At 39.8% G+C, this 27,932-nt stretch overlaps 1 protein-coding gene across 4 annotated transcripts in view; it reads left to right on the forward strand.

The window, feature by feature from the left end:
• The window catches only part of Col12a1 (collagen type XII alpha 1 chain), a 108,065-nt gene extending 83,916 nt beyond the window's left edge, over positions 1 to 24,149 (forward strand). For 2 of the 4 annotated variants that reach the window (XM_075965135.1, XM_075965137.1), the window contains 15 exons: positions 3,028 to 3,177; positions 5,265 to 5,342; positions 6,801 to 6,887; positions 8,581 to 8,634; positions 9,125 to 9,220; positions 9,649 to 9,702; positions 10,331 to 10,384; positions 13,062 to 13,115; positions 14,436 to 14,507; positions 17,211 to 17,246; positions 17,349 to 17,415; positions 18,401 to 18,589; positions 19,517 to 19,585; positions 20,794 to 20,964; positions 21,994 to 24,149. In XM_075965135.1, the coding sequence (XP_075821250.1) occupies positions 3,028 to 3,177; positions 5,265 to 5,342; positions 6,801 to 6,887; positions 8,581 to 8,634; positions 9,125 to 9,220; positions 9,649 to 9,702; positions 10,331 to 10,384; positions 13,062 to 13,115; positions 14,436 to 14,507; positions 17,211 to 17,246; positions 17,349 to 17,415; positions 18,401 to 18,589; positions 19,517 to 19,585; positions 20,794 to 20,964; positions 21,994 to 22,004 (1,242 nt within the window). In that variant the 3' untranslated portion in view covers positions 22,005 to 24,149. The remainder of the gene's footprint in view (positions 1 to 3,027; positions 3,178 to 5,264; positions 5,343 to 6,800; positions 6,888 to 8,580; positions 8,635 to 9,124; positions 9,221 to 9,648; positions 9,703 to 10,330; positions 10,385 to 13,061; positions 13,116 to 14,435; positions 14,508 to 17,210; positions 17,247 to 17,348; positions 17,416 to 18,400; positions 18,590 to 19,516; positions 19,586 to 20,793; positions 20,965 to 21,993) is intronic. The other 2 variants (XM_075965134.1, XM_075965136.1) reach the window with 1 other exon arrangement.
• Positions 24,150 to 27,932: the final 3,783 nt, after the last annotated feature.

The raw sequence follows: 27,932 nt of genomic DNA on the forward strand, positions 1-27,932 counted from the left end.
TCCCTCCTTCATCACTTTTTCATTCCTGTTTTATCCTCTCATTTCTGTTTTCTTCTATTTATTCACAGTAGAATAGATAGTTATAGATTCTTAATGAGAGTCGAGAAGGGCTTTCCGATTGCTTAAAGAGACAAGAAGCTTCTTTTTTATGGCTATGGGGAGCAATAATGATGACAACAACAATACAGCAATAGAGAAAACCAAAAGATATCCAAATGCTATAGTAGAGTATTTCTTGCTTAAAATCCTACAGACCTTGATGCAATTACAGTAGATAAGTTCCTTCTTGGGAAAGGACATTCTCACTTGAGGATGTGATTGATTTTGACTCATTCTTATCTAGCAATAGATGTTGATTCTGGCAAAGTTCTTAGGAACAGCCTTAGCTCATTGATAAACCTATTAAAATTATAATTGAGTAGCATGCTGAGAAGATGATATTATGCCTCTGTCATAGTCACTGGAGATAGTAAGAATTTAATCTCTGAACAACTTGCAGTCATTTTGTAGCCATTTAAAAAAATTTCCAACTTTCATGGAACCCTCCATTTTATTGATGCCAAATGGGCAGTATTTTAAGAGATCTGTACTGCTAGTAATTAATTATTGCAAATCAAGATAAAATTTTCTTGGCATTGCCTTCCTTGAACTGTTTGTCTTCCTAGAGAAGTGTCCATACTTTTAATATTTCTTTATTCTCAGTGGCTGTCTCTTTCCCCCAAATTCTCTATGTTCTTCTGTTTTTGTCTTTTTTATTAGTATTTTGACAATTTCATATATATCGAATTATACATATAAATGTATATATGTGTTTACATTCCCCACCCTCCTTTATTCCTTTTATCAGCACCCCTGCTTTATGAATCTTTTCCCCATACTTACCAACTTTTAATTAGTTTAGTGCACATCAGAGTTTAACTTGGCCCATCTGTTTGAGTCTGAGTTTAGAACTAATCACCAGAGACTGGTTGGTTCACCAGTGGCTATACACTTGGACCTTATACCTCCCCTTCTCCAAGAATCTGCTAGTTGCCAACAGATCAACAGTCAGTGGTAGGGTCCTGTGTTCTTCTTCCCCACCAACAATTAACTTTTAGGGGTTCCTCACTTGTTTGGACCCACAGCCGCTATGAGTTCAGGACTGCTGTGACAATGTCCTGCTTAGAAGATGGCATCTTACATCTCTGTTTTCTGAATCTTACATTCTTTCTGCCTCTTTTTCTGTGGGGCTCCCTGAACCTTAAGGGAGTGGTGTAAGTCTCTTATTTAGGGCTTAGACCTCAATCATCCCTTTTTCTCAGCATCTTGTGCAGTCGTGGGTCTCTCTTTCACCTTCATTCATTTTAAGGAGAAACTTCTCCGATGAAGACCGAGAGTAGGCTTTGTCCGGGGTGGGCTGGGCCAGGCCATGTGTACCTTTCTTCTCTTCATACTCTACTGTTTTAAAGTTGTTGTTTTTTTTTTTTTTTACAGTGTTTCCTCATTCCTTTTCAACACCATTCTCTATTTTATTTTAATTTTATGTGTCTGAGTGTTTGCTGTGGGTTAAACTAGGGCTCTCTGTGTGACCATGAGTTTCAAATTATCTATTGGGGCCTGAGGAACTTACTTGTAGTATACATTGGGGACAATGAATGTCTCCCCGGCCCCAAATCTACTAGTAACTAATAACTATGAATCAGAATAGGCTCTGGTCCCGTGAGTCCTTCCCATCTACGCTTGACTGGTGACAGGCACAATCTTCTTCAGGCCCAATGCAGGCAACCATAATCCTGAATTCTTGGGCCAGTGATCTACTGATGAAGAATCCATGTTGAAATGTAATTATGCATAAGATTAAAATGCAGTAAACTGAGTGAATAAATTATAGCAAAATGTATCCTTAGGGTGTGGTCATTTATGGTTCACATGAAAGACAAGTGTATTTTGAATGACACAAATTAAAAATGGTTTTGCTTTTGAAATAACCCCTGTGGATTCTTGTTTCTGCGGTTGTTCATTTAAAGGCCCATAAAAAGTTTTAATTTTTGTTACATACTAAGTATCCTAAAAATGCTTATGGGATGTTCTTGAGTTCAGTATTAGCTGACTATCTCACAGATGTTTAAACTTTATTTTTAGTAAGCCATGAATCACTTGTATACAAAGACATGCAATTCCTATTTATCATAGATGTTATGAGCCAGTGCTTTGGTGATGACTCCTTGTAAGAAAAATATTTAGTTTTAAAATAAAACTTTAGGAAAACTTCTTATTCTACCTGCTCCAGAGCAGTCAAAACTATTTCTGATATTTTTAACTTTCTGTAAACTTTTCACCATAATCTCCAAATTCTTGCTTTGGTATTTGTGCTGAGATGGTGCAATCCATAAGCAGAGCTGTGAAGACAACAGTTACCCACAGCCATTCTCTTCCTTGCGTCTATACAAACACTTCACTAATTTTCTGTGTCCGTAGACTTTCTAATGTCTGCCATCTCCAATAGCAGATGCAATTCAATCAGTGTGCATTTCTTTCTTCAGATGAATCTTGAGTTCTATTATTTCCAGCTTTGACTCTAGATGATGTGCTAACTCTTACTATGTCAGAGAGCTGTGAGATACATAGTTTACTTGTGAATGGGAGGAGTGAGCAAGTCAGAACTGACATCAATGGGAGATATCTAACTAATAACTCTGAAGATCATTTGTATTAAATGAAATATATAGCAGTTTATTAACCTATTTTCAGAGAATTCTTTACTGTTTACAAGCTCTTTCATCTACTACATGCTCTCTGGTTTCTCACACAGTGGGAATTTATGAAACGAAACCCATGTACACGGGTGACAGACTTTGAAAATTCAGTGAGTGGCCAGTACCGTTTCCTAGGACATCATTTGAAACCCGGGTTCTTGGATTTTTAACCAAAGACCTTTGGCTTGGAAAGAAGTGGTTCAAGAAATAGTTAGGAATAATGTAATATAAAGTATGCAAAAAATCAGCTTATTTTTTGAGAGAAATTTCATAATGGAAATTGTCTTTTTAGGTCCATATTGTAGTGACCTCAAAAAGTGTTAAGATTTATATTGACTGCTATGAAATTGTAGAAAAAGATATCAAGGAAGCTGGAAATATCACAACTGATGGCTATGAAATTCTTGGAAAACTTCTTAAAGGGGAGAAGAAGTCAGCCACAGTAAGTAACGCATTTTGGTATTTTTGATGTTTAGTGCCTTTTAGTAAATAAGATTGGTGTGGTGTTTTCTAAATCTCTCTGAATTTTATTTATTTCCCTCAGTGTGTTTTAAACTGTCAAGTTTATTAGTCAGTTTGAAGGTATGGAAAAGTTACACTCAGAGAACTTGCTACCAAGAGAACACTATAATGTGCTTTCTTTCTTTCTTTTTTTTTTTTTTTACTACTGCAGTCAAAATGAGGTACTCAGGCTTCAAGAGACACCACGAAATCTCTTAAAACAGGGTCACGCTGGAAAGAAACAAGGCAAATAAATGCTTACATATCCAGTGAGGTCGCAAGAGTTCATGATTTCAAAATAATTGTTAACCTGAATTTGTGCAAGTGGGACATGAAGCCTCCACGGTCATTAGCTGTTCCTGTCACCCGCAGAGAGGGTTGTCTTAGAACCATTGCCATGGCAGTGCAGCCAACTGAAGCCCAATCTCAAGTTTCATTGCTTTGGATTTAAAGCAAGCACACGGCCTTTATTCACACCGTGATGCAGAAATGGAGACTCAAGTCTCAAACTTTCACTGTCCCAGGCTCATTAGACATCCTAAATGTCAACCAATAAACATTGTCCTAGAAGCTAACAGTTTTGGCTTCTGTTATTATTATTTTTGAATGTCATTATTTTAGCTTTCTTCTGTAGACAGGAAAAGTTTTTTGGCTATAGTATGGGAACAATTGGTATAAATTTAATAGAATTATGATAGACCTAATATTTTGATGAATATTGGCTTTGATATTTAAATAAAAGCTATTATAAGATATTTTTGTTCCTGATCCCTCACGTTTTGAGACCCACTGAGTTTAACCAAAATTGGCCATGTGACCATAGATTTAGAGCTGTCCTTTGGTATCTGGTGGGCTCATCAGTAACTGAAGATGATGTCTTCCTTTCTCCCAGAATTTATCAATTACTAATGGTTAATGGGGAGAAGTGGGGCCTCATGACCCCTGGCTGATCCCCAATTGGCCCATTACAAGCATCCACCATGACAGTAAGATGGCTTCCTTGGCTGTGTAGCGCCCAGAAGACAGCTTCTCATAACTCTTATCCCTGTCTTCCAGATAGGACATTCTTTCCTGGGCCATGGGGTGGGGGCATAAACAAAGCTACAGAGAATGTGGCATAAGTGTCCTGCTCAGGGCTGAGCACTCACGATTGTGTGTTCTCAGCATCTTCAGCAGTCATGTATCTCTGCCTTCTGCAAAGAGAAGCTTCTCTGATTATGGTTGGGGATCATATTTGTCTATAATTATTTAGATGGCAGAGTAGTACCATCACAATTAAAGAATTAAGACCTCCTTAATCAAGGGTATTTTGACTGGGTTTATAGTTGAATTCCATCTAGAGGAGGAGGTCTCAGATCCTGACAGAGAACAGTCGGTGATGTAGTTGGCAGGTTGGTATTGTAGTTTGTGAGGTTGATGGCTGGGGGAAATGTCAATGTCTTTTCTCTTCCAATAGCATGTACAGTACCTTCAGGCTGCAGAGAGGAAACAACCAGCAGATCTTTAAAGGAATGGCTGTGTCTAGACAGCCTTTTTCTTTCTGTGTAAACAGTTCTGTCTTAAATTCTATAAAGAGAGATGGCATGTGCCTCACTGAAATATTCATCTGAGGGCCATAAAAACTATTAGTCGATTTTTCCAGACAAAAATTTCTAAAGCAAAGGTCATCAACTATAGAATAAGGTGAAAGTTTCCATAATATTTCTTTTCTACAAAAACACATCTTTAAGGATTGATTTAAATGTGTGTAGCATTCAAATTAATTTAAACACAGAAACTAATGTCCTTAAATTCCTCACTCAAACGTTTCTTTTCAGCAAGTGAATCGAGGATGGGATCTGGGTAGATGTAGTTCCCATTACTGTCTCTTTTAGGGCCCACATTTCCTGCTTCCCCTCACCACACAGAAGCATAACAGTGTTCTCAGGAGTGTAAGCTCTAGACAGACTCTGTCTGAAGTTGGCAAGATTAAAATGTTTAAAGTGTCTTCCTGCATGCTTAGCTGATGTGGCTGTTGGTTGTTTGCAGTTCCAAATCCAGAGCTTTGACATTGTCTGCAGCCCGGTGTGGACCAGCAGAGACAGATGCTGTGATATTCCCTCTCGGGTGAGTAAGTCCTGTCCTGGCTTTATCTGTCCCCCCAAGAAGAAACCCTTATGATGCAAATGGCCTGGGACAGGAAGTAGCACTCAGCAGCTGCAGTTCTAGATTGGAGCCCAGAGATGTGCAATGTGTGTGTGCTTTTCAGCTGCTACAACTCAGGCTAGAGCTCATGTGACCCTTCACCAAGGCGAGGCATGCACAAGACCATATCTGGAAATTCTCTCAGCAACAGCTAGGAAGGTCGTGCTGAGCCAGTGTGTTTGATAAACCTACTTACTGCAGACCTCCTACTGCGTAACAGCCTTTTACCGAATAAGCTATTATTTTTCTGGATTACTAAGGGTCTTTTGATGGAAGGAGTACATACATACATACATACATACATACATATGTGTGTGCATGTGTGTGTGTCTGTGTTATGTATAGGTGGTATGGGTTAAAGTTCATTGTTGGTGAGAGGATGCTTTGGCAGGCACAGCTGCATAAATCTACTAGGTAAATGTTACTATTAAATATTAGTGAACATTTGTTACAAGCCATCAACCCCTCAATACGCTAGGGTTGTAGCAGTAAAAAGGACTATCTGTGAAAGGCAATGAGAGAAATTAACAAGTAAATACATTGGTTCTCCCTTACTCTGGACTTCTTAGCTGTGGGTTCAACCAAATGCAGACTGGAAATATAAAAAAGATCTATTGAACTTATAAACATTTTTTTCTCTAATGTTTTCCTAACAGATATTACCAACCTCACACAGACATTTTTCTTGCCATTATTTTCTAGGTAGCATAAGGTGCCAGCTATTCATAGCACTTCCGCTGTACTAAGTAATCTAGACATGGTCTGAAGTATGCAGGGGGATGTATTTAGGCTACATGCAAAAACTGGCATTTTCTAAGATGGATTTTAGTGTCCTTAGGTCTTGGTATTCTCAGGAAGTCCTGGAACAAATACCCCCAGATACCCGTGTTATGCTGCATAGTGGGGGACCTAGGATGAAAACCAAGTCAAGGAGAAGTGAGGGGGAGTGATGGCAGGTGCCATCAACTTTTGGTGATAAGAGTGTTTAGCAGAGGTCCCAGTGAAGTGAGGAAAACACTATGTGGATGATAGAGGAAGACAAAAAGCTTTGCTATTTAATTTTAATTTATCTGAATTAAATGGAGTTGGTGTTTAAGATATGTAGCATTTCTATAACAGGGATTAAAGAAAATTGCTTTAAATGGCCAGTTGTTCCGTTAATCTTGCGAACATTACTTTATTATATGTGGGGTTTGCTCAAATAAAGATCAGAGGACCAGAGAAGGTTCTATGTTAGATCATTTATAAGCGATGATAACTAACAGCCATTTCTTCCAGTTGGGAAACAGATTCTCATGTATGCAAATAGGGTTAGTGGATAGGATGTCACCTGTCACTCCTCACTAAATTTATCTGCAAACAATCTTTTCAACATTTCAGAGAGATGAAGCAAAATGCCCTGCTCTTCCGAATGCTTGCACGTGTACACAGGACAGCGTTGGACCTCCAGGCCCTCCAGGCCCCGCAGTAAGGAGACCAAAATAGTCACTTAGAGCGTTGTTGTTTAGTTTGGAAATCTTTTTGGAGGGGGAATCTATGGAATGATCACCTGTTTGCTAGTACGGAGACCATGACATGCTATTTTCCCGTTTGTGTTCTTGGCGATAAAATATGCTAAACTTCTAGCCATCTTTAAAATAGATTTTGAGATCTGAAGTGAAGTAAATCACAAAGAAAATTTGGGAGCTGTCAAGATGAGTCAGTGGATAAATGTCCTTACTGCCAAGCCTAATGACCTGTGTTTTATTCCTGGGACGCCAAGGTGAAATAAAAGAACCAGCTTCTTCAAGTTGTCCTCTGATTTCCACTCATGTGCCATGAGTGTAATAAGAATTATTTTTTTTAGAAAGATAATTTGGTTCTAGTGCTTGGCCCATTTCTATATCTGCCCAGGGTTAATAACATTGGCACTCTTTAAGACTTTTCTCTTAAAAACATAAGCTTGGGTTTCCATTTGTAAATTCAAGAACTTGGAAAGTCTTACATTTCCTGAAAGTTTCTTGCATGAATGGAATAGAGCCATGGTTTGGAAAGCTGGTCAAGAACAACTTACTTAGAACCTAGACATATGAACTTGACATGGACACACCATGAACATGAACATGATACATGAAGACGACAACTCAAATATATGGTCATAGTCTAAGCGCTGGGAGAAAGTGCTAGAGTTTGGAATAACTTGAGTGGAGAGTCTATGACTGGATGCTGTGCAGTGGGGATGGGAGACTAAGAAAATGCAAAGTGAAACATTGAAGACTACAACTATGGTAGAGAACACTGATCAATCAGGGTGTACTCCTCAGTTTAGGGTTGAGCTGACTTGAGCAGCATTGAAGAATAAAAGTGATTGCTCTGATTTCATTGACTTAAGACAACAAGTTATTGCTATGGGAGCAACTCAAAGATACCAAGAACACCAACCCTTGTTATTCTTGGGTTATAGTAAATAATTTATTTTAGGTTAGTTACAAGCAACTTTTAATAAACAGATTCAAATGTCCCTGGAATTAGTATCATTAATTTGATACGTACTTGACATATAACTTGGATCTTACAGATACTTTTCAGGGTTTTTTTTTCCCTCCAGTTTTGAGGTACCATTTTCTGACTTCATTATTATATTTATTTTGGCTTTGCTTGTTGGCTCTGAATTCTTGTTTCTTAAGTACATGCTCCGAGGTCCAGAGAGATTAGGATATTTTCCTCGATCAATATAATTCTTTTGGTCATTTTTCTTTGAGAATATAATTCATATAGTTCTCAAATGTATTTTTCTTTTTATTCTACTGCTATAAGTATAATAGGAAGAAACAAAGAATGTGAAAAGTTTTGAAATTCTATTCTTTTGTGTGTTTGTATGACACAAATTTATTTCTCAGCCATGCGGGGCCTCAAACCAGGGCTTTGCACATGCTAGGCCAGCGATTAGTCACAGTGCTGCACACCAGCTGTAATACCAGAGTTTTACTTTATTATTTTGCATAAAATATTTTATAAAATAAAATATTTATTTTAATAAATATTAAAAAGTCATTTTTAATAACTGTAAAGGTATTAACTGTTTAGGGACTATTTTTTCCTTCTTTAAACACTATTTTTATATATCCATCTTTATTTTCCTTATGCTCACACCAAAATGTGTTCTTTTTATGTGTTTTAGGGAGGACCTGGTGCGAAAGGTCCCAGAGGTGAAAGGGGCATCAACGGGGCGGCTGTAAGTACATTTTAATACTCCAAATATTCATCAGCATGTTGAAGTGTGCTTGTTTAAGTTTCTGTGAAGGAGGTATATGACCTCAGTTTAGTGTGTCCCAAGGTATATCACTATCCTTGGTTTCAGAAATAGTGAGCAATTGTTAAAGATTAAATCTAACGAAATTTCAACTTTGGGCTCTTGGGAATCTATGAATGCACTCTGTATTATATAATGCTTTTCACTTTAAAAAGTCTACTTTTAATAGGGCTTTTATTGAAATCTAAGTGTTCTTGTGAATTCAGCACACATTCTGTTTTTTAAATGTGTAGTAAAGGGAATGAAAGAATGACATCAACACAGTTTTCTACAAGTATGTATTTCCACAATGTTTATGAAGACTAAGTGGTGATGCTTTCAGGCTATGAAGAAACGTCTAAATGTTCCTACTAGAGGGTATTACATCACTGCCCTCCCCTCCAACCCCCTCTCTTTTCCTCATATATTTTAGGGGCCTCCAGGTCCCCGTGGAGATACAGGTCCCCCAGGCCCTCAGGGTCCTCCAGGCCCCCAGGGACCCAATGGACTCTCCATTCCAGGAGAACAGGTAGGCATAAAGGCTTTCTGTAGTAAATAAAAATTATTTTAGATATGTAAATGGAATATGCAATAAATAACTGCAGAAAAATTTGTTCTACTTATTTGATCTCTCAAAAACTTCCTAAATTTAATGCACATATCACTTTTATTAGATATATAATCATGTAATTATATAATAGCATCTTATAATGTAAAGTAGAAAGTACAGAATGGCATTTACTGGAGAAAGTGAGTGACTAATGATAATAATAATAATAATGATGATGATGATGATGATAACTGGTTTATTCATCTCCCTTAAAACAGACCTATGTGCTCGTCTCTGAACCTTTGCACTGGAATAATAAATTGATAAAAGTCCATAAGTGACTCATTTCTTCCTTTAAACTTAATCTCCATAATTTCTGAGAACCATCTTCTCTCTGCCCACTCCAGGGTCGCCAGGGAATGAAAGGTGACGCAGGAGAGCCAGGGCTTCCCGGCCGGACTGTGAGTTCTCATTGAAAAGCTGTCTTTGAGTGTTGCGAATGTTTGTTTTCTAGAGAGAGACAGACAGACAGACAGACAGACAGAGACAGAGAGAGACAGACAGACACAGAGAGAGGCTGTAGAGTTTGGTGGGTGAGGTGGAAATGGGAGGAGTTGGAGGGAGAGAAAAACATGATCAGAATATATTATATGAAAAAGGAATTTTAATTACAAAAGGTGAAAAAGTGAAGTAGTGAAGCGTAAGGCTGCATGCGTGCTTCACTGAACCTGCATTTCTCTGTTCTTAGAGCTCAAGGGTATAGTGTTTAATTCAGATTCTGCCTTGCTGACTGATGGCTGTATGCCTGGTGCTGTGTTTGGCTATGATCTTCTGTCTCTTTTCAGAGCCCCCCCCCCAACTGTGTCTTCCTTTCTCTGTCTCTCTCTCTCTCTTCCTTCCTTCCTTCCTTCCTTCCTTCCTTCCTTCCTTCCTTCCTTCCTTCCTTCCTTCCTTCTTTCCTTCCTTCCTTCCTTCCTTCTTTCCTTCCTTTCTCCTTATTTTTTTTAACATTTTTGGAGGATGTTAATCATCACTTTCTACACACGCAGTATTTCATTGTGCACTAATTGCTTGTTCCCCTTTGTGCAGGGAACCCCAGGATTACCTGGCCCACCAGGACCAATGGGACCACCAGGAGACAGAGTAAGTTTTGGGCCACACATCTGCATTAATTACAGAATCCCCACAGTCCTGTTTGCACTGCTGGAGATGTGGAATTCACATATTTTGTGGAAGGCTTCAAACTGGTATCAGTATCCAGCATCAGAACCACCATGAGTTCCCTTAAACAAATTGATGAAATTTTAATTTTGAGAATTTTTAAGTTGTATTAGATTCAGAGCACAGTAAATCATTTTTTAACCAATTAAAGAAACTTATAAATTGTTTTAGTTTTTGAAATTAAAACCTTTATCATGAGGTAGATTTTATATAAGTTGGAGAGTAGCCTTAGCTTTCATAGCATTGTCTTTGAAGTCCTGAGGAACTCTACACCTCTAGAAGACAAGTGTCCCTTCTGAGATTGACGCGGTGCAGAGAGCTGGTATTCAGTAGGGACTTTATTTGCAGCAGCATTCCAATTTGCTCTTGACTCAAGGTAATAACAAGGTAGGAAAGCCATTCCGTTCTGGGACAGGCTAATTGGTAACCTTGTGAACATGACATTTATGCCTCATTCACCAATGCTATGGGAACATTTATTTCAAGAAGAGACCAAAATTGCTTTAGTAAGAGGAATTTAGAGATTTAAATTCCTCAAAGCCCACAAATCTTGCAACTTTTCATCATTTTATGGTTTCAACAACAGCGTGAGGGCTGTCTGCACTCTATCAGTCAGGCTAAACTGCTACTATCAGCCTCTCTGGAAGGGTTAGTGTTATACCCGCTGTCAGTAAGCACGTGATTTGCTAACCTTAATATCTGTGAGTAATTGCTGGCGAGGATGTATCACTCTGGAAGCAATGGTTCACCAAGACATCTCAGAATAGTGGGTGGTGTTCTCCAGAGTGCTGTTTCTAGAAAGACTGAGGGAACCTGTGCTTTTTGTCTCTGAAACTGTAATCCGGGACCAACATTGTGGTGAGTCTATTCTGGTCTGGGATGAAAATGAAGAAAGATTTCGAGAACTCATTCCCCCCTTCTTCCACAGCTCCGTCTCCCTACCTATTTCTCAGTACCGCCTCTGAGGCTAAAGACAGGTGCGCAGAGGGAGCAGGCCACAAACAATTTCAGACATCCAGAGAGACTGGGTAGGGGGATCTTGACCAACAAAATAAGAAAGAAACAGGCTTAGATACGGAAGCAGGAGAGTGAAGCCAAGGATTGAGGGTCTGCAGGAATAGCAGGGCATGTGACAACGGGGAAACAGCAGAAGAACCCCAAGCACTTGTATCTGGTATACATATTTATATAAAATGATTGCTAGTCTCTTCAACACTGCCACATGGGTGAGCATAACAGCTGCAGGCCTGCAACAAGAAATGCAACTAGAAGTTGAAGCATGGCGGTCTGCAGGTGGCTCAAGATAGCCCCTTTAAGGACTATCAGACTAAATCACCTCTCCTCAATTTAGATGTGTCCCTTCGAAGTCCCAAGCACGACTAGATTGTTGAAAACATCATACTCACTAAAGAATGAGAAAGAGCATACTAGGTAGCAGTTGGCTATGTTTATATGGAATAAATGTCATTCCGACCATCTCAGCAAAGCTACTGGAACATTTTTATTTCTTAAGTGGCTCTCAGAAGTAATGTTGGTTTTGTATCAGATAGACTCAGAATCTGGTTTGTGTTAAGCTGGCCTCGCTCCTTCAGAGAGCAGTCTGAAAGTTTATCCCTTTGAGTTTCTGAAAATATATGTTTTCTGGATATGAAGTATTTCAAAAATTCCCCTAAATAAAATCCTTTAAGTTTCTGCTATTGTGAAGTCAGTGACTAAGAAATATAGATGCTGAATAATTACGGACAAAATAATTATTCTTTCATGCTCGATTTTTCAAAGCCAGACTGGCCCAGAACTCACAGCCACCCTTCTGTCTCAGCTTCCTAAATGCTGGAATTACAGGCATGGAGCCACCATGCCTGGTCCTGATCATTCTTACTCTCTGCAGAAAATGGGAGAAAAATCATTTCTGACGGAGGAATGCAGCAAACATAAACAGAAGGCTGACTCAGAAGTCCTCGGCTGGGGTTCAGAGATCTGTTCTTGGGAATGAAAGCAGACTAGGTAGCAGGGTGACTCACTCCGGGCAGAGGTCATTTGGCACCGTACAGAGAGAAGGAGCTCATCAGCTGGGACAACGGGAGCCAAAGGGCAGCCCTACAGGGAGGTGCACCCTGCCCTTTTTTTGATGCTCACACTGACACTGCTTGGCTCTGTGGAAGAAGGGAGAAAGTTTAACGCTGGTTGTGAGAATGGAAAACTTCCTTTCCTCTTAGGGTGTAGGGCAGTTAATACAGTTTTTCCCTCTCAGAGAGCAACTGCTTAGTAGACAGAGTCAATCTCTCTTGGCCTTTCTTTACAGTCTTATAGAAGTAAAAGCCAGAATCTGCCTTATTTAACAAAGATTAGTTTGGCATTTAAAATGGTTTTGTGTGAAACTCCACAAATTAACGAGCATAGGAACTAATTGCTCTGTAACAGTGTAATGTAAGTTGAAATGAGTTGTTTTGAAATGGTCTTCGTGTTGAAAGCTTATCTACCAAACACCAAACTGTACTCAGTCCTTCGTATTTCCCATTCACTCTTAATGATCTATTCAGCTTCCTTTCACTTGTTCATTTTCTTCCTAATCTGTAATTGTGATTTCATTCTTACCTAGGGTTTCACTGGAAAGGATGGTGCCATGGGACCGAGAGGCCCGCCTGGGCCACCGGTAAGAGCCGAGCGGGTTACATGGTCTTCACCTGGTCCCAGGTCTTCTTTGCCTTTGTTCTAATTTTGCTAGTGAGAAAACATGGTTTGAGTTACCCTCTGTCTGTGCTCTGGAGTATATTGTTACACGAGCTTTGTTTTTTAATAAATCAAAATGTGCTAGAGAAAGCAGATATGTCAAAATACAGATGCTTAATTAAGTTATGTTTTAGAAAAATCTCAGACTGACTTGGCCACTAGCTGGCTAGTCTCGTGATTTTCCTCCGTGTTGAGTGGTTATGTTCAGGACCTCAATGGTTACCTCGTGATTCTGAAGCTTGTGACGTTTAAATGTTAAGGACATTATTAATGAGTAACCATCAGTCATTCAGGGGAAGTAGGTTTTATCTACAACTTAAAGGGTCTTCTTATTATTTATGGAGAAGATACTGAAGATAAGAGATTCTGAAGCTTCTTAGAGGAGCACTGCCCATAGGTGAGGTCACAGTGGGATGGAGACAGTGGCTGTGTCCCTGTCTGTGTGGCAGGATTTGGAGATTCTGGAACATATGTTTAAGTGATTTTATTATTTATCTTTAATACATATGTTTTCAGGTTTAAATATTAAATCTAAGTGTTTACTGTAGAGTTCATGTTTTTTGCATAAATTGACAGAGAACTATTTAAAAATCTTATGATTCCATTTAATGGAAATGGTAGGCTTTAGAACAAGATGTATTAGATATTATATTATAAATAGCCCAGTAGATATATGGCGGAAATGCCTGAAAGTTGACTTAAAAGCAACAGGGAGAAATTCTTGTGGTTTTTCTGGGTTGAAGAGTGCCGATAGGCTAGAGAGACTTGGAGCCTGGGGAATGTCCCTGAGGAAGAAGTGATTTCTAGACTCGTCTGCGAACATCAGAAGTGCGGCCAAACCATGATAAACCCAGCCACCTTTTTAATCCCTCTCTAGCCAAAGTTTCCATCCCTGATTTTTGGAGCTTTTATTTTTATTTTTTTGTTTCAGAAATAAGCTAAAAATTTAGGAGTTTCCTTCTGTAGATATGCACTGTAGCAAATTATTGGGGTTGTAGTCCAAAGATTGTGAAGCTGGTTATATGTGTGCATGTATTTTTTCACTGGATTCAAGATACAGTGCAGACCAAAATGCCAAGACTTAGCCCCCTTCATGTTACCTCAAAATGTGATTGTCCTTTTCCTTACCGTGTAATGATAGTCTGCTTCTCTCACAGTTTTTAAACCTGGCTGCAGTTCTTTAGTTACTGTGAATAGGATTTTTCCTCACCCTAACATTGCCTTTCTTGGTCTGTGATTGTAGGGAACCCCTGGTTCTCCAGGAGCCACAGGGCCAAGTGGAAAACCAGGGAAACCTGGAGACCATGGCAGACCAGTAAGTAGATGCCTTGCGTGTTTACTGACTTCTGTTCTCTTGTGGATACAGATAATGAGAACTCCAAGGCTTGGGCATATTTAAGTTATCTCAGTCATAAATGTGTTTGGAGCCTTGCTGAAACAAGGATAAACCCATGGATTTGACTTGGGAATAGTTCTAAAGATATTTTTCCCCCTGCTGGGTTGCTATAATTTCCTGGGATGAAAATTGTGGTCATTGGGTTTCTTTAAAAGGAGGAAGAGAGTATGAGCCAAGACACATATTTCTGCACTGCATAAACACTCAGAGCTTCAGAGCTGGGTCAGCAAAATCATTCTTTTTATTTATAAGTGGTATGCTGTTTAAGGCATAAAGCTGCATGATCGGAGTGCAGGGTGCCTACTTCCTTAGTTTACGAATGTTAACCCTTTGGCAGACAACACTGCTTAGCTGCACCATTTGTTTCTTGCTCCGTAGCTGAGGATGCTGAAGCATCAGACCAGTGTTAGAAGTGTTTACTGGGACCTAAGGAGATGGCTTAGTGGGTAAAAATGCCAGCTATACAAACATGAGGGTCTAAGTTTGAATCTCCAGAACATTTCTAAAAAACTGGACATGTATGAGTATCTGTTATCCCAGTGTTCCTACAGAGAGACGGGAGGAAGAAATGGAAGAATCCCTGGAAGGGCTCAGGCTAGGGATCTGACACCCACAGTGGAAAAACAGCAAAGAGACTTTGTCTCAAATAACATGGAAGTTGAGGATGAACACCCAAGGCCGTCCGCAGGTCTCTACATGAATGCCATGGCATGGCACACATGCACCGACATATGTATATTCAAATGCCCTCACCACACATGTGCGTGTGCAAACAAAATTATGTGCTAGACTGAGGGGGTAGCTCAGTTGGTGTAGTGCTTGTCTACCATGTGCAAGGCCGTGGGTTCAACAGTTAGCACAAACAAATAAATAAGAAGCTAAGCTTATTTTACTTTTTCTAATGTGGTCCTTCCTCAGTTTATATCTGATTTATCTCTCTCTCACTCTTATGTTTAGTTAGAAATAAGAATTGCAATATCATTATACCTATCATGTGCTTTCAAATTAGTACCTTCCCATTGAATTTGGAGTTTCTAAAATTTCCACAAGTATTTGCAATAACCATTAGACTTCATACCCTTCATGCTTAATTTTGCATTAGCACAAGGCAAGGGTATTGCTAATCTAGCAAGCAGAGGCTCAAAAATTTCTATTGCTTTTACTGGAGATGGATTTTCCAGTAACTGGTAGTAAGAATGCTTCTACAAGATCATGGACGAGGGGATGGGGAAAATATTCCCATGAACTCCTAACGATATGATTGTCTAAACAGGACTGAATAATGACAATACTAGTTGTCATGCCAACATGTATAGGGGAGATACCACAAGGCCTCACCCCTAGATGAAGAACTGAAGGCAGTAAATGCCCCTGGGAGAAGGAAAGTTAATTTCCTTTAGACATGAGACCCAGATGATGACCAACCCCAAATGGTCATCCCTAAACATATGCACACAGGAGAAATACTAAATTCCCTTAGTAGGGTGTCTGTGTGTGAGTATGTGTGTGCAAAACAGTAAGAATTGAGGGGGGCGTACATGAGAAGACTTAGTGGGGAGCTGGAAGGGTAGTTGTGACATACATATGGTACTTGTGAATCTATTTCTCGAAAAATTTAAATAGTCAATTTGGAGTAGGAATAAAATAAAAAAGTAAGTCAGAAGCTTTTCAAAAGAGCAAGAAATAAAAAAAATAACTGCAGTTTGCACAAAATTCCGTATTCAATATTAATATTTCCACCAAAACATAATACTCTTGGCAATAAGAAAGCCAAGCACAAGTTTTTCTTAGAATAATTCTAAGTCAGTATGTATTTATTTGGAACTCATATGAAGGGAGACAATCTAATTTTGCTTTAAGAATACCATTCTTGCATCTGTATTGAGAATAGGCTATTAGGAACAAAAGCAGGAAGTAGCGAGGGCAGTTAAGAGGATATTGGAATAGTTACACTAGGCCTTGATTTGAACTACAATGGTTTCCATAGAAACGGTCTAAGTTGTTTTGGCTGGAATAGTATCCCTACATCAGATTTGTTAACGACTTGGATGTTCCTTCTGTAATGGCAGTTGGCAATTTGAAAAGATGCTACCGAAAGATAGGAAGTTCCTGCCCTCAAAGGCTCTCTCTTGGACAGGGAGGGGCTTCTGATTGAGCTGGTAAAGATTATGTGGTTGTTTGGATGTGAGACATTAAGAAAGAAAAACACTTTTTTTTTCCTATTCAATTCACAAAGATTAGCTGGAGGAAGAATTAGCTAGATTAATTAGATTTTGCTGGCTTATCAGATGATGGGCTCTGGCCTCTCTCTTGTCATTTCTGTCTATGCGTCACTTTAGACCAGTGGCTCTCAGCCTTCTTAGTGCTGTTGTGAGCTTTTAATACAGTTCCTCACGCTGTGGTGGCCCCCAATCATAAAATTAGTTTCATTGCTACTTCACAACTATTAATTTTGCTACTGTTATGATTGTAATATAGATATCTGTGCTGGCTGACCTTTTTAGGTGACCCCCGTAAAAGGGTCATTTGACTCCTCAAGGAGTCATCATGACCCACAGGTTGAGAACTGCTCTTTTAGCCCCTATCTTCCTGTTTCTAAAGTGTGACATTCCTGTGTTTTAGGGCCAATCTGGGTTAAAAGGAGAAAAAGGTGACAGGGTATGTATTTCTTAAAATTTGACTTAATTTTGTTTCAAGAGTTAAATGTTGACATCCAAAATTATAGAAATAATATTTTTTTTTTAAAATTTAATTACCCAGGGAGACATTGCTTCCCAGAACATGATGAGAGCAGTTGCAAGACAAGTCTGTGAACAACTAATAAGTGGTAATTTATTGTTTACCATCTGAGTCTGTGAACAACTAATAAGTGGTAATTTATTGTTTACCATCTGAGTCTGTGAACAGCTAGTGAGTGGTGATTCATTGTTTACCATCGGAGTCTGTGAACCACTAATAAGTAGTAATTCATTGCTTACCATTTGAATGACTTTTAAAGTAATTCTAGGAATCCTACAGGACTTGAGTCATAGAGTTGATCAGAGAAATTCCCAATTCAGACAGCGCCTTGCCTGAAGACGGATTGTGGGCTAGACTTGAACTCAGGGCTCTCTCTCTGAAAATGGAGAGCAGGCCAGTCTTGAACCCAGGGCTCTTTCTCTGAAGATGGAGTGCAGGCAACCTTGAACTCAGAGCTCTCTTTCTCTCTGAAGATGGAGTACAGGCCAACTCAGGGCTCTTTCTCTGAAGTTTAGTCAGTGTTTCTCACTGCACGATCCTAAGGAACACATCCCCTCAAATTGTTTAATTTGCTTGTTAGAAACGAGAGTTCCTAGACCATGTTCTAAACCCAGTGAATTACTGTGCTTGGAAATGAGGCCCAGAAATAATATATTTTTCAGGGTACGCTTACAAAAGTTCTCATTTGTGCTAAAATCTGGGTGTCATTGCCTTAGGTACCTAGAAAAATGACACACTGTCCTAATTTCAAAAGGGCTCACTTTTGAGTGACATCATTCAGCACACTGGAAGGTAGTGTATTTCAGAGCCACCCCCCCCCCCCACTTTGATAATTCTTATATTTACACCAATGCTCATGGCTTGAGTTGAGCATTTTTGGGAAATGACCTTCGGTCATTTTGTACTGGGTGGCTGATGTATCTCATTATTTTTTATTGTTTGTACTAATTAGAACATTTCCTAGAGAGAAGGAAGGAAGAAGGTAGATATCTTTAGATGCCAAGAGAAAGCAACTACCCAGCCTCGCACTTCCCTTCCTGGGTTTCTTTCTAACAAGTCTTTCTATTTTACAGGCCAGATGAGCAGATTCAATCAGATGCTGAATCAGATTCCAAATGATTACCACTCAAATCGCAACCAGCCTGGCCCACCAGGGCCCCCAGGGCCCCCTGGTGATGCTGGAGCCAGAGGAGAACCTGGGCCTGGGGGGCGACCAGGATTCCCTGGCACACCGGGGATGCAGGGACCCCCTGGTGAACGAGGTGGGTCTTTCTGACTTTACCCAGAGATAAAGGAAGAGCTTGCATCTGCTAGAATTGGGGCAGGTTGAAAATACTGGGAGAACAGAATTTGGTGAGTCACTCCCAGACGAGCTGCCTGGGAGCCACCTTTGCCTGTGGTAATTTGCAGTTCACAGGTGTGCATCCTGGTGATAGGGGTGCGAGAAAACAGATGCCGCTTTCAGCGTATCTCAGTAGAGACATTTCTATCCATTGAGCTTTCTGTGGCATTCGTGGGAAGCAGGGTCTTGGCACGTGGAATCAGGCCTCACATTTGACCGAGTGTTGCGACTGTGGCAAGAACTGAGAAGCCACCCAGGACATCTGAGCAGCCCAATGATCTTAGGTCCAAATTTTTTCTATTCCTTCATTCAAGGCCTGGCACTGGTTCTAGGATATTTGCTTGACTTTAATTTCATGGTAGATAAATGAAATTAAAAGGGGGGGGAGGTAAGAAAAACAAGATTTTTCTGCTTCCAGATGTTTCAGGTCAGTGAATGCCAGTTTAAGAGTTATGTAACCCTGCTATCTGATGGTGTTAATGCTGTGCACACACAGCTCCTAAAGTCTACCTGAAGGGCCTTCTCTAAGACCTCTGCTTTTAATTACTATTTGACAATATATTAGGCATATTTGTATCCTTCAAATAATTCCCCTCTGACTTTCAGCCAGATTTGTTTCTTGGCCATGAACCTGGAATTACACAAATGTCTAGAAAGAATTTGGCTTCAGGAGTGAACTTCTGGGAAAAATTAGGTTCTGTTTTCACTAAGGAAATGAGTTACTTGAATTATTATTATTTAAGATGAAAAATCATGTTTCCAGATAAAAATTTCCCATGCTTTTCTTCTCTCTCTCTCTCTCTCTCTCTCTCTCTCTCTCTCTCTCTCTCTCTCTCTCTCTCTGTAGGTTTGCCTGGAGAGAAAGGTGAAAGGGGTATTGGGTCTCCAGGATCTCGCGGGCCGCCTGGACCGCCAGGTAGGTTTGTTAAGACATCAGATTGGAAAAGTCTATAAAGTGTGAGAGGCAACTTCATAGCATCAGTTTTACACCAATATGGCGGGCTCTGAGTGCACAGTCCAGTTGGGTTGTTCTCTTTGTTAAAGAGAATGCTCCATTGGGTTTGCTCACAGCTTCTGTATATGAAGGTGGGATGGTCGCTGACTTAAAGAAGGAAGGATTATTTTCATTTGGTAGGGACTTTCTGTGCAGTGTTTTGTATCGTTGTTTGCTTTATACCCTCTAAATGCTATTTTTCCAGTATGCTTCAATACGGAGTTATGAGAGTGAGAAAATTGAAAGACTTGACACAAACTTTCCTTTACAGTATTTCCCCAGTGTGTTCCAAGGAAGCAAGAGCTGTCCAGTTGACTTATGCATTGTTTTCACTAGGTTGACAAGGAATTTTTCTTTTCTTATTTAAAGATTAAAAAAATCCTCTGTCTGTCTGTCTAAATATCTGTATCTGTCTGTCTGCTTGTCTGTCTAGTTATCTTCCTGTCTGTCAGTCTAAATGTCTATTTATCATCTATTTATTTGTGTGTGTGCACGTGTGTTTATTCCATGATGACGTGAGGATGTCGGAGGACAACTTGGAGAGGGTGGTTCTCTTCTTCCACCATAGAAGTCCTGGGGATTGAACTCTGGTTTCTAGGCTTGGTAGCAAGTACTTTTACTCACCAAAGCCATCTTGCTGCCCCATATTTTTCTTCTCTTTATGTGGTTGCTGGATCTTTGCACCCAGGGTCAACCTTATGATTAAGTCTTTACATTTACATTAATCATGACTAAGTGCCCCCTTTTCCAGAAAGAATTTTACTTGTGTCATATAAACTGGGGGTGTGGAGCACATACTCACCTACCTGCCTGATGCAACCATTCCAGGCATCCTTGTCCCCATATGAATAGGAGCAAACAAGAGAATTCACAAATAATTTTAGCTTGTCTTACTTCTTGCTACATCAGTTCTCCTTAAATTAAATTGCTACAGAGGTGGTTTGCTGGCATTAACTCATCACAAGGAAGTTCTTTGGTTCTTACGAGGAATTTCTTATGGAATTGCTTTCTTATGCACTGGTGAATGACAGTGTAACCTCAAGTTAGGGGAGATGTCACTTGAGTATTGGAGCCTGCCTCAGGTGTTTTTTGACAAGAGGGGAAATGTATTTGTTTTAACTTCACACTAGGTCCACAAGGAGAATCCAGAACGGGTCCACCAGGGTCTACAGGCTCAAGAGGCCCTCCTGGTCCCCCTGGCCGTCCCGGAAACTCAGGTATCCGAGGACCCCCAGGTCCTCCTGGGTATTGTGATTCATCGCAGTGTGCCAGCATCCCATACAATGGGCAAGGCTATCCAGGTATGTGGTTGTCAACCTAAGGATCTCAAGTCCTCACAAGTAAGGAGCCCTAGAATGGAAGGAAGGTAGAGTTAAGGATTTTGTGGAGATGCCAAAGCTTTTTGCAGTTCTGTGTTTTGGATGTTGCTGCCTTCTAAAGCACAGAACACCTTTCACTATTAGGGTTTAAGTCACCCTTTCCTTTCACTATTAGGGTTTAAGTCACCCTTTCCTTTCACTATTAGGGTTTAAGTAACCCTTTCCCTTGCTGCATTTCTGGATCTACCACATCATAAACCTCTCTGCAACTCTCCTGGGAGGTAAATGAATGCTACCAATTCATGAGTTTTGCTTTTTTTTTTTTAATTTCTTAAAAGAATAGAGAGGTAAACAAAAAATAAATACAGTTATAGAATGCTGAAAATATATAGTGAAAGTATTTTGGGAATCTCATTTACATGTGATAGCACAGGACATGCAACTGAAATAATTCACTGTCTCGTACCAGCCGTGGAATTGATGCTTATCAAATCTGGAGCTTAAAAGTTTTATAGGGTTGTCAATGAAATTCTAGTGTTCCCTACTTGTAGACAGCAGAAGTCTCTGTCCTGACACTGGGGATGTGAGGTTTGGGAAGCATGCTGGTCTGGATAGAAGACAGGCATGTTGTGGTCAATGGCGACTTTTTATTAGTGCATCCTCATGCATCTTGCAAGTTTAAAAATGATACTGCTGTTTGATATGGTTTGCTACTAGCAAATAGTGCATGAGTAGTTGAATACCTAAATATCTATATATCTATATATTTATGTGCATAATTTTATATTATCAAAAGTAATAAATCCAAATGCATAGTCCTATGTAACTCATTCGTAAGATTATAGTTTAATTCTTTGTAAAACAAATTTAAATTATTACTGCCTTCTGGCATATGTGAACTGAAAATATATGGATATATATATACTTTAACATTTACATAGATGGATGTGTATATATATATTTTGCATAGTAATTCAACTTTTAAAAACTATCATCTCTGACCTGTTTCAGGTTCCGGCTAACAAATTTTCTAAGTCTCCAGTGCTGCTTACAGTTTGAATACATGAAAACCCTGTTTCTGAGATGTTTGCGCACGTGCTTATTAGAAAATGAGTCTGTATGGAAATCTCACCGCAGATATGGTTAACGACCTGGGTCGGCATCATACAGGAGGGTGGAGACTCGATACTAACCCGAATGATACAAAAGCAGTGGTGTCAGCCCGATGCTTCTCAGCAGTAATGTAGAAAACCATCTTTTAGAAAGTTCAGACACAGCCGCGAGGAGCCTTGGCTGTGACGAAGGTGCCTAATAAGCTACTAACCAGCAGAGATACGCCATGTTACGAACGACGATTAACCTGGTTGAAGAGAAATGTCCTATGTAAATAATAAACTAATTGAGGCTTGTACATGATCTGGATGGGATCCTACCCACTAAAATTCTGTAACAACCCAACAGTCTGCTTCTGCACCCAAGCCTGCTGGCTGCTTGCTCTCTGCAATAACAGCGAATGGATCTGCTCCCGTCTTGCTTGTTAGCAGTGTGTCTGAGTTCAGCGCATGCGTGAGTTCAGGGCCTGTGTCTTCTCAGTATTCCGTGTGCATACTCCCATTTGGTTTTTTTAAGCACAGTTTTTCAAACCAAAGTCTAAAATCACCGTTCCTTCCTGTTTGGATGTGGTCCCAGGTGTTTCTCACCCGTTGACTGGAACTCTGTGTGAGACCCAGCTGCAGGGTAACCCGGTGACAGTTCCTTCTGACCCGAGTTCAGTTTTTAGGCGCCAATTCGCTTCATGTCCTCAGCTCTCCAAGTTGTTCTTTGACGTGAGGACTTTGAAGTTACGAACAGTTATTTAGGGATTTGTCAGAAATTCTACCTACGTACTGTGTTTACAATTCTTTGGCCCATAATTTCTGACCCTTGCCAGGGTTTGTCCATTGATTGTATTTACTGCTGGATCTTTGAAGGTGTGCCCCCCCCATTTGATTACCAAATTCTCTCTGCGCATGTGCACAATTGAAGAATTGGACCACTGTAACGCATTTATTTATGGTTGTGAGATTAAGACTGGAGGGCCGTCACCTCAGGTGATGACTTAACTTTTACTATGCGTATGTACATTCCAAGTCATGCCGTAACTGTAATGTTGAATCGGACAGAGCCTTATGTGCCCGAGGGTGGGGCCTACCTGCCTGATCGTGAGCCCTTCATCGTGCCTGTGGAGCCCGAGAGGACAGCAGAATATGAGGAGGACTACGGTGCAGACGAGCCTGAACGGGAGCACCCTGACCACATGCGTTGGCGGCGTGCCCTGCGCCCAGGCCCTGGGCAGTGAACCCGAGACCACGGGTTCATCGAGGTGGGAGGTGTTGGGATTCTCATTCACAGGTCAGGCAGGGCAGCGTACGTCTTTTCTGTGATGTTTTCTTCGCGTTGCTTCATCCACCAGTGCTCTTTTCTGACTGTAGGGAACCTTGTTTCTTCAGGCAGCCTAGTCTGCGACAGTCTGTAGACATTTATAAGCCTTTGCCGTTCAAATGCTTACAACAACACACGCTGTTCACAGAAACTGCGAGGAGAGAACACGCCCAGGGTGGGCTGTGGCAGCCAAACTTCCAGGTTTAAGCAGCAAGCCCTGGAAACCAGAGCAGCTACATATTTGGAAAGAGCCTTTGTCTTTCTCAGTACTAATCTGCAATTCAATCACATCCCATTTCCAGTCATTCCTTTCCTTAAACCAAAATGGAGGGACACACCAACTCATTGCAATGTTTCTCCTTTTCCCCCTTCCTCCCGTCCCGCTTTAGGGCACAGACTCTTAGTCTCTTAACAACCACAGACCTTCCGCCACGAAGCTGAAGCTAGTGTATCAACTGGATACTGTTTCCTATTGCCGTAGACCTCCTTGTTTTGACACACTAACATTTACGCCAAATCGCAGATTATTCTGCAGAAACGGAATTGCATGTTTGTGTTGTATAGTTAGAATGAACTTTTTGCAGAACTTGTTTCTTAGTTATCAAAGCAGTTGGAAATTGTCTTCAAGACTATGAACATAGAGTTGCTGCTTTTTATATTTTAACTGCAGATTGTGAATTTCACTGCCTTATATTATTTATTTCTGAAACAAAAGAGGCATTTTTCAATAAAACTACTGAAAATTTGATATGGCATGTTCTTTTTCTTTGAAGGGCCTTTTGGAATGCTCGAGTGGTTGTTACAACAAACAAATTAATATCCTTGGATACAGTTACAAATCTTACTAATACTGTTAAATTATGCTAAATAACTTTAGATTTTTTTTTAATGCTATGGTGAAGTCATTGAAGAGAGTGGTGAGAGCCTTAAGAAATCCGGCAGATTCCAAAGGTTTTATTAGGAATGTAGAGGATGTGTGGGCTGGTGGAAAAATAATGAGGTATCCTAGGAGACCCCAAGCAACCAAATAATCTACAACCCACATGATTTTGTGTGCATTTAATTACTTTCCTATACTTTGCCCAATAGCAAATTTAATTGCAAAGAGGAAAATTCCTTAATGGAAAAATTTAATTTAGGTAAACTTTTCTTTTCCACTTAAAAATGCAATAAGAGCATCTTAAATATAAAAAAAATGATGTAAATGTCTGTTTGAAAGAAACCAACATCAACTGAAAAGCGAGGGGCAGTGGAAGAGCTTTTCATGGGGCAAGACATGCAGTGAATTTTCCTTGGAGTTCAAGATGAGAAAGCATAGATGGTACATTAGTGGATGTCAGTTAAGAGGCTTTGAGTAGATTGTTAACTTGTAGCATTTTTCTCTCATTCTCGACTTTTCACTCACATTTTAAAACTGGAGGAGAACACTGAGGTTCTGTTAGTCCCCCTCTTCACTAGGCTGTAGGAAGAACTCAACTTTGCTCTAGCCTAAGAAGAGGACTGATGCTCTTTCTTTCTTACTACGTAGGCAGATGTGTTTTCTGCCTCTCCCCCAGCCCTTTACAGCTGAGTCTCCAGGCAGGGGCTCTCAAACCTCAAAGATTTCCCCAATGTTGTTTCTTATTCATTTGTGGTTTGAATGTTCCTTGACGAGCCCTTGGATTAGGAGTCTGAAAATGGGTCCTCAGGTCTCTGACTCAGTGAGGTCCCAGCCACATGAATTTGAAGCACAAAGTAATGATTGACTAGATGGGGGTTTGTAATGTCTTGGTTCACCACTACTTTCTAGTTTGCTCTGGAAGAAAGGACTGGGGCCAAGCCATTCCTGAACAGAGCATTAGTAAGGAGCTAGAATACATGTGATTTTTGTAATTGAAAATAATTTTTCATGCAATTCTGACACACATGATTTTTATTTTCATAACATATTTCATTATTAACTGTGCATATACACAGTAAACTTTGAAGAGAAGAGATGATGTAGTTTGGATATAAACAGTGACAAAATCGCAGAAATGTCAAATATGCAGGTATTGGTTTATTTATTGAAAATTTCTTGGAAGAGAATGCCATACAACACAAAGGACATTCTTAGTAATGTTTCAATATGAGACCACTCTAACATCCACTAATGTCTATTTTGTGTATATGAAGGAGAGGCTCCAACTTCAAGAGAGAAAAGGGGCCTCAGGTTTCTATGGCCACAGGTTATTACTTCTAGTGAGGTCTACAGCTGGAAAACAGCATCTAAACAGACCCTAATTCCTATATATTTTATATAGATATTTTGTATACTAGCATTAGCAATTTAACAAATGTAAATATAGGTTACACGTATATTTTCTTAAATATGTGAGCATTTAAGCATTCAGTTGGGTCTGTGAAGAATCATGCTCTTTACTTCCATACTATTTTCTGTACAAATGAAGTCAGTGTAAATTTCCAAACATTTTCTATCCATTGGACTGGGTTAAGCAATATGAGTCTTTCTCTCTTCGTTTTTTTTTTTAAATCATAATTTCTTCTTCAGTGGAAAGGGTTTGGACTCAACAGTCGTAAGGCGACATAAGTGGTTCATGAAAACTAACCACTCTTTGCAAAGAATCGCTGTAGTCACTGCTGTCTTCACGGACGTTATAAATACAAAGCAACATTGACTTCTAGGTTACTTAGAGTTTAATGTGGCTATCTGTCCAAGCAAACACTCACCAACCTTTGTCCTCTTAGATCAGGCTGTTTAAAGTTGGGAACAGAATCATAGTCCTTTCCTATTTTAGAAGGATCTGCGCTCCCTTGTCTTCAACTCCAGTGTCTAGTCCAGTTCCCCGCCAACGTTCAGTTGTGCATCCCTCAGGACAGGCTTCATGCTCAGGAGTAGCTGGCCAACATGAATCAGATGTCATCTCTGTGTGTGCGCGTGCATCCACAAGCACGCTTCTGACTTTTTTGTTTTTGAAGAGTAGGAAGGAACATGAAATTTGGATGAGTAGGGAGAGGATCTGATAGGAATTGCCAAAAAGGAAATAATATGATCAAAATATACTGTCAGAAATTCCCAAAAAATAAATATAAAACATAAAAGTGTTTCCTTGGTACCTCAAATTTAACACATTTATTAGGATTAGGTTCAGCTATAATAGAAAGCTGCAAAATAAGCGGTTTTAAGAAGAAATTTCTTGGAGCTTAGACATGTAATCTCGGCTATTTGGGAGACTTTCATAGGGAGATTACAAGTTCAAGACCAGTCTGGTAAACTCCATGAGACCCTGTCTTAAAACAAAACAAACCAATAAAATAAAATTCTGAGTATCTAACTCAAGAGTAAAATTCTTGCTGAGTGTGGTAAGGCCCTGGGTCCAGTCCTTAGCACTAGAGAACAATTGTCACCATCAAAACAGAATTTCCTTTTATTTCTAGTGTAAGAAGACATAGACTCATGCTCATGCTTTTATATTTTACTGCTCCACCTTTTGTGGTTGTCATGGTTATATTAAGTAAATGGCCCATGAGAGTTAATAGACCTGTAATTATCATGCTCATATCATCCAGAATGAGAAAGAGAAAAATAAAATATCATTCATTTGATGCATATTCTTGAAAGCTATAGGTACAAAGCATACTACGTATATGTATCTAGAACTCAGTCTTTTCATAACATCTACCTCTGAAGTAAAACAAGGAATGTTATCTGTCTTTGGAGTTATCATTTGCCCAGTTAAAATAGCAACTCCATTGCCGTTTTCACCTGCAGCTAGCTACTCATTTAGTCAGGATAGAAATGTGAGAGTCATTGCAATTGTGCCTTCTGCTGCTTCCCACTGTCAGTCAACCGGAGCTACATTGTTCACCACACTGTTGACATCATAGTCACTTCAGCAGTTCAGTAGATATTCCAGCTAGTGGTCCTCATTGCTTTCTAGGATGAAAAATCTGGCACTTTCTGAAAGATCTCAGCATCCATGTTGAATAACAAATCCAATAGTCTCAATTATTTGAACTTCCTGTCATCAAAGACTTTTACTCAAGCTTGGCTACTCAATCTTTCCAAGGTTATTAATACAAATTTGTTACAAGCTACTGGTTCTTTAAGATCCCTGATGGGGACACCCTGTCCTTTTGGTGCTTTCTGCTTATTTACTCAAATATCCCCAGTGCCTCTATCTTTTGGTTTTGTCAGAATCCCTGTGCTTCCTTGACCTTTAGCCCCTCCACGCCTCCATTTGATGCTTCTCCAGCTTGGTGTCTGCGCTATGGTCACGAGCTACATTAACTGAAGGACATACTAATTTTATTTTTGTTTGGCCATTGTCTTTAGTTATGCTTAGTTACCATTACTGTCTTAGAACTATATTGTTGTAACAAAATATCATGACCCAAAGCAATTTGGGGAAAACATGGTTTACTTCATTTTATCACTCTCAGGTTGCACTCATTTACTGAGGAAAAGCAGGGTAGGAACCCAAGGCAGGAACTGATGCAGAGGCCATTCAGGAGTGCTGTTTAGTGTCTTGCACCTCACAGTTTGCTTA

This window comes from Microtus pennsylvanicus, chromosome 3, assembly GCF_037038515.1.
Source record: "Microtus pennsylvanicus isolate mMicPen1 chromosome 3, mMicPen1.hap1, whole genome shotgun sequence".
Lineage (NCBI taxonomy): Eukaryota > Metazoa > Chordata > Mammalia > Rodentia > Cricetidae > Microtus > Microtus pennsylvanicus.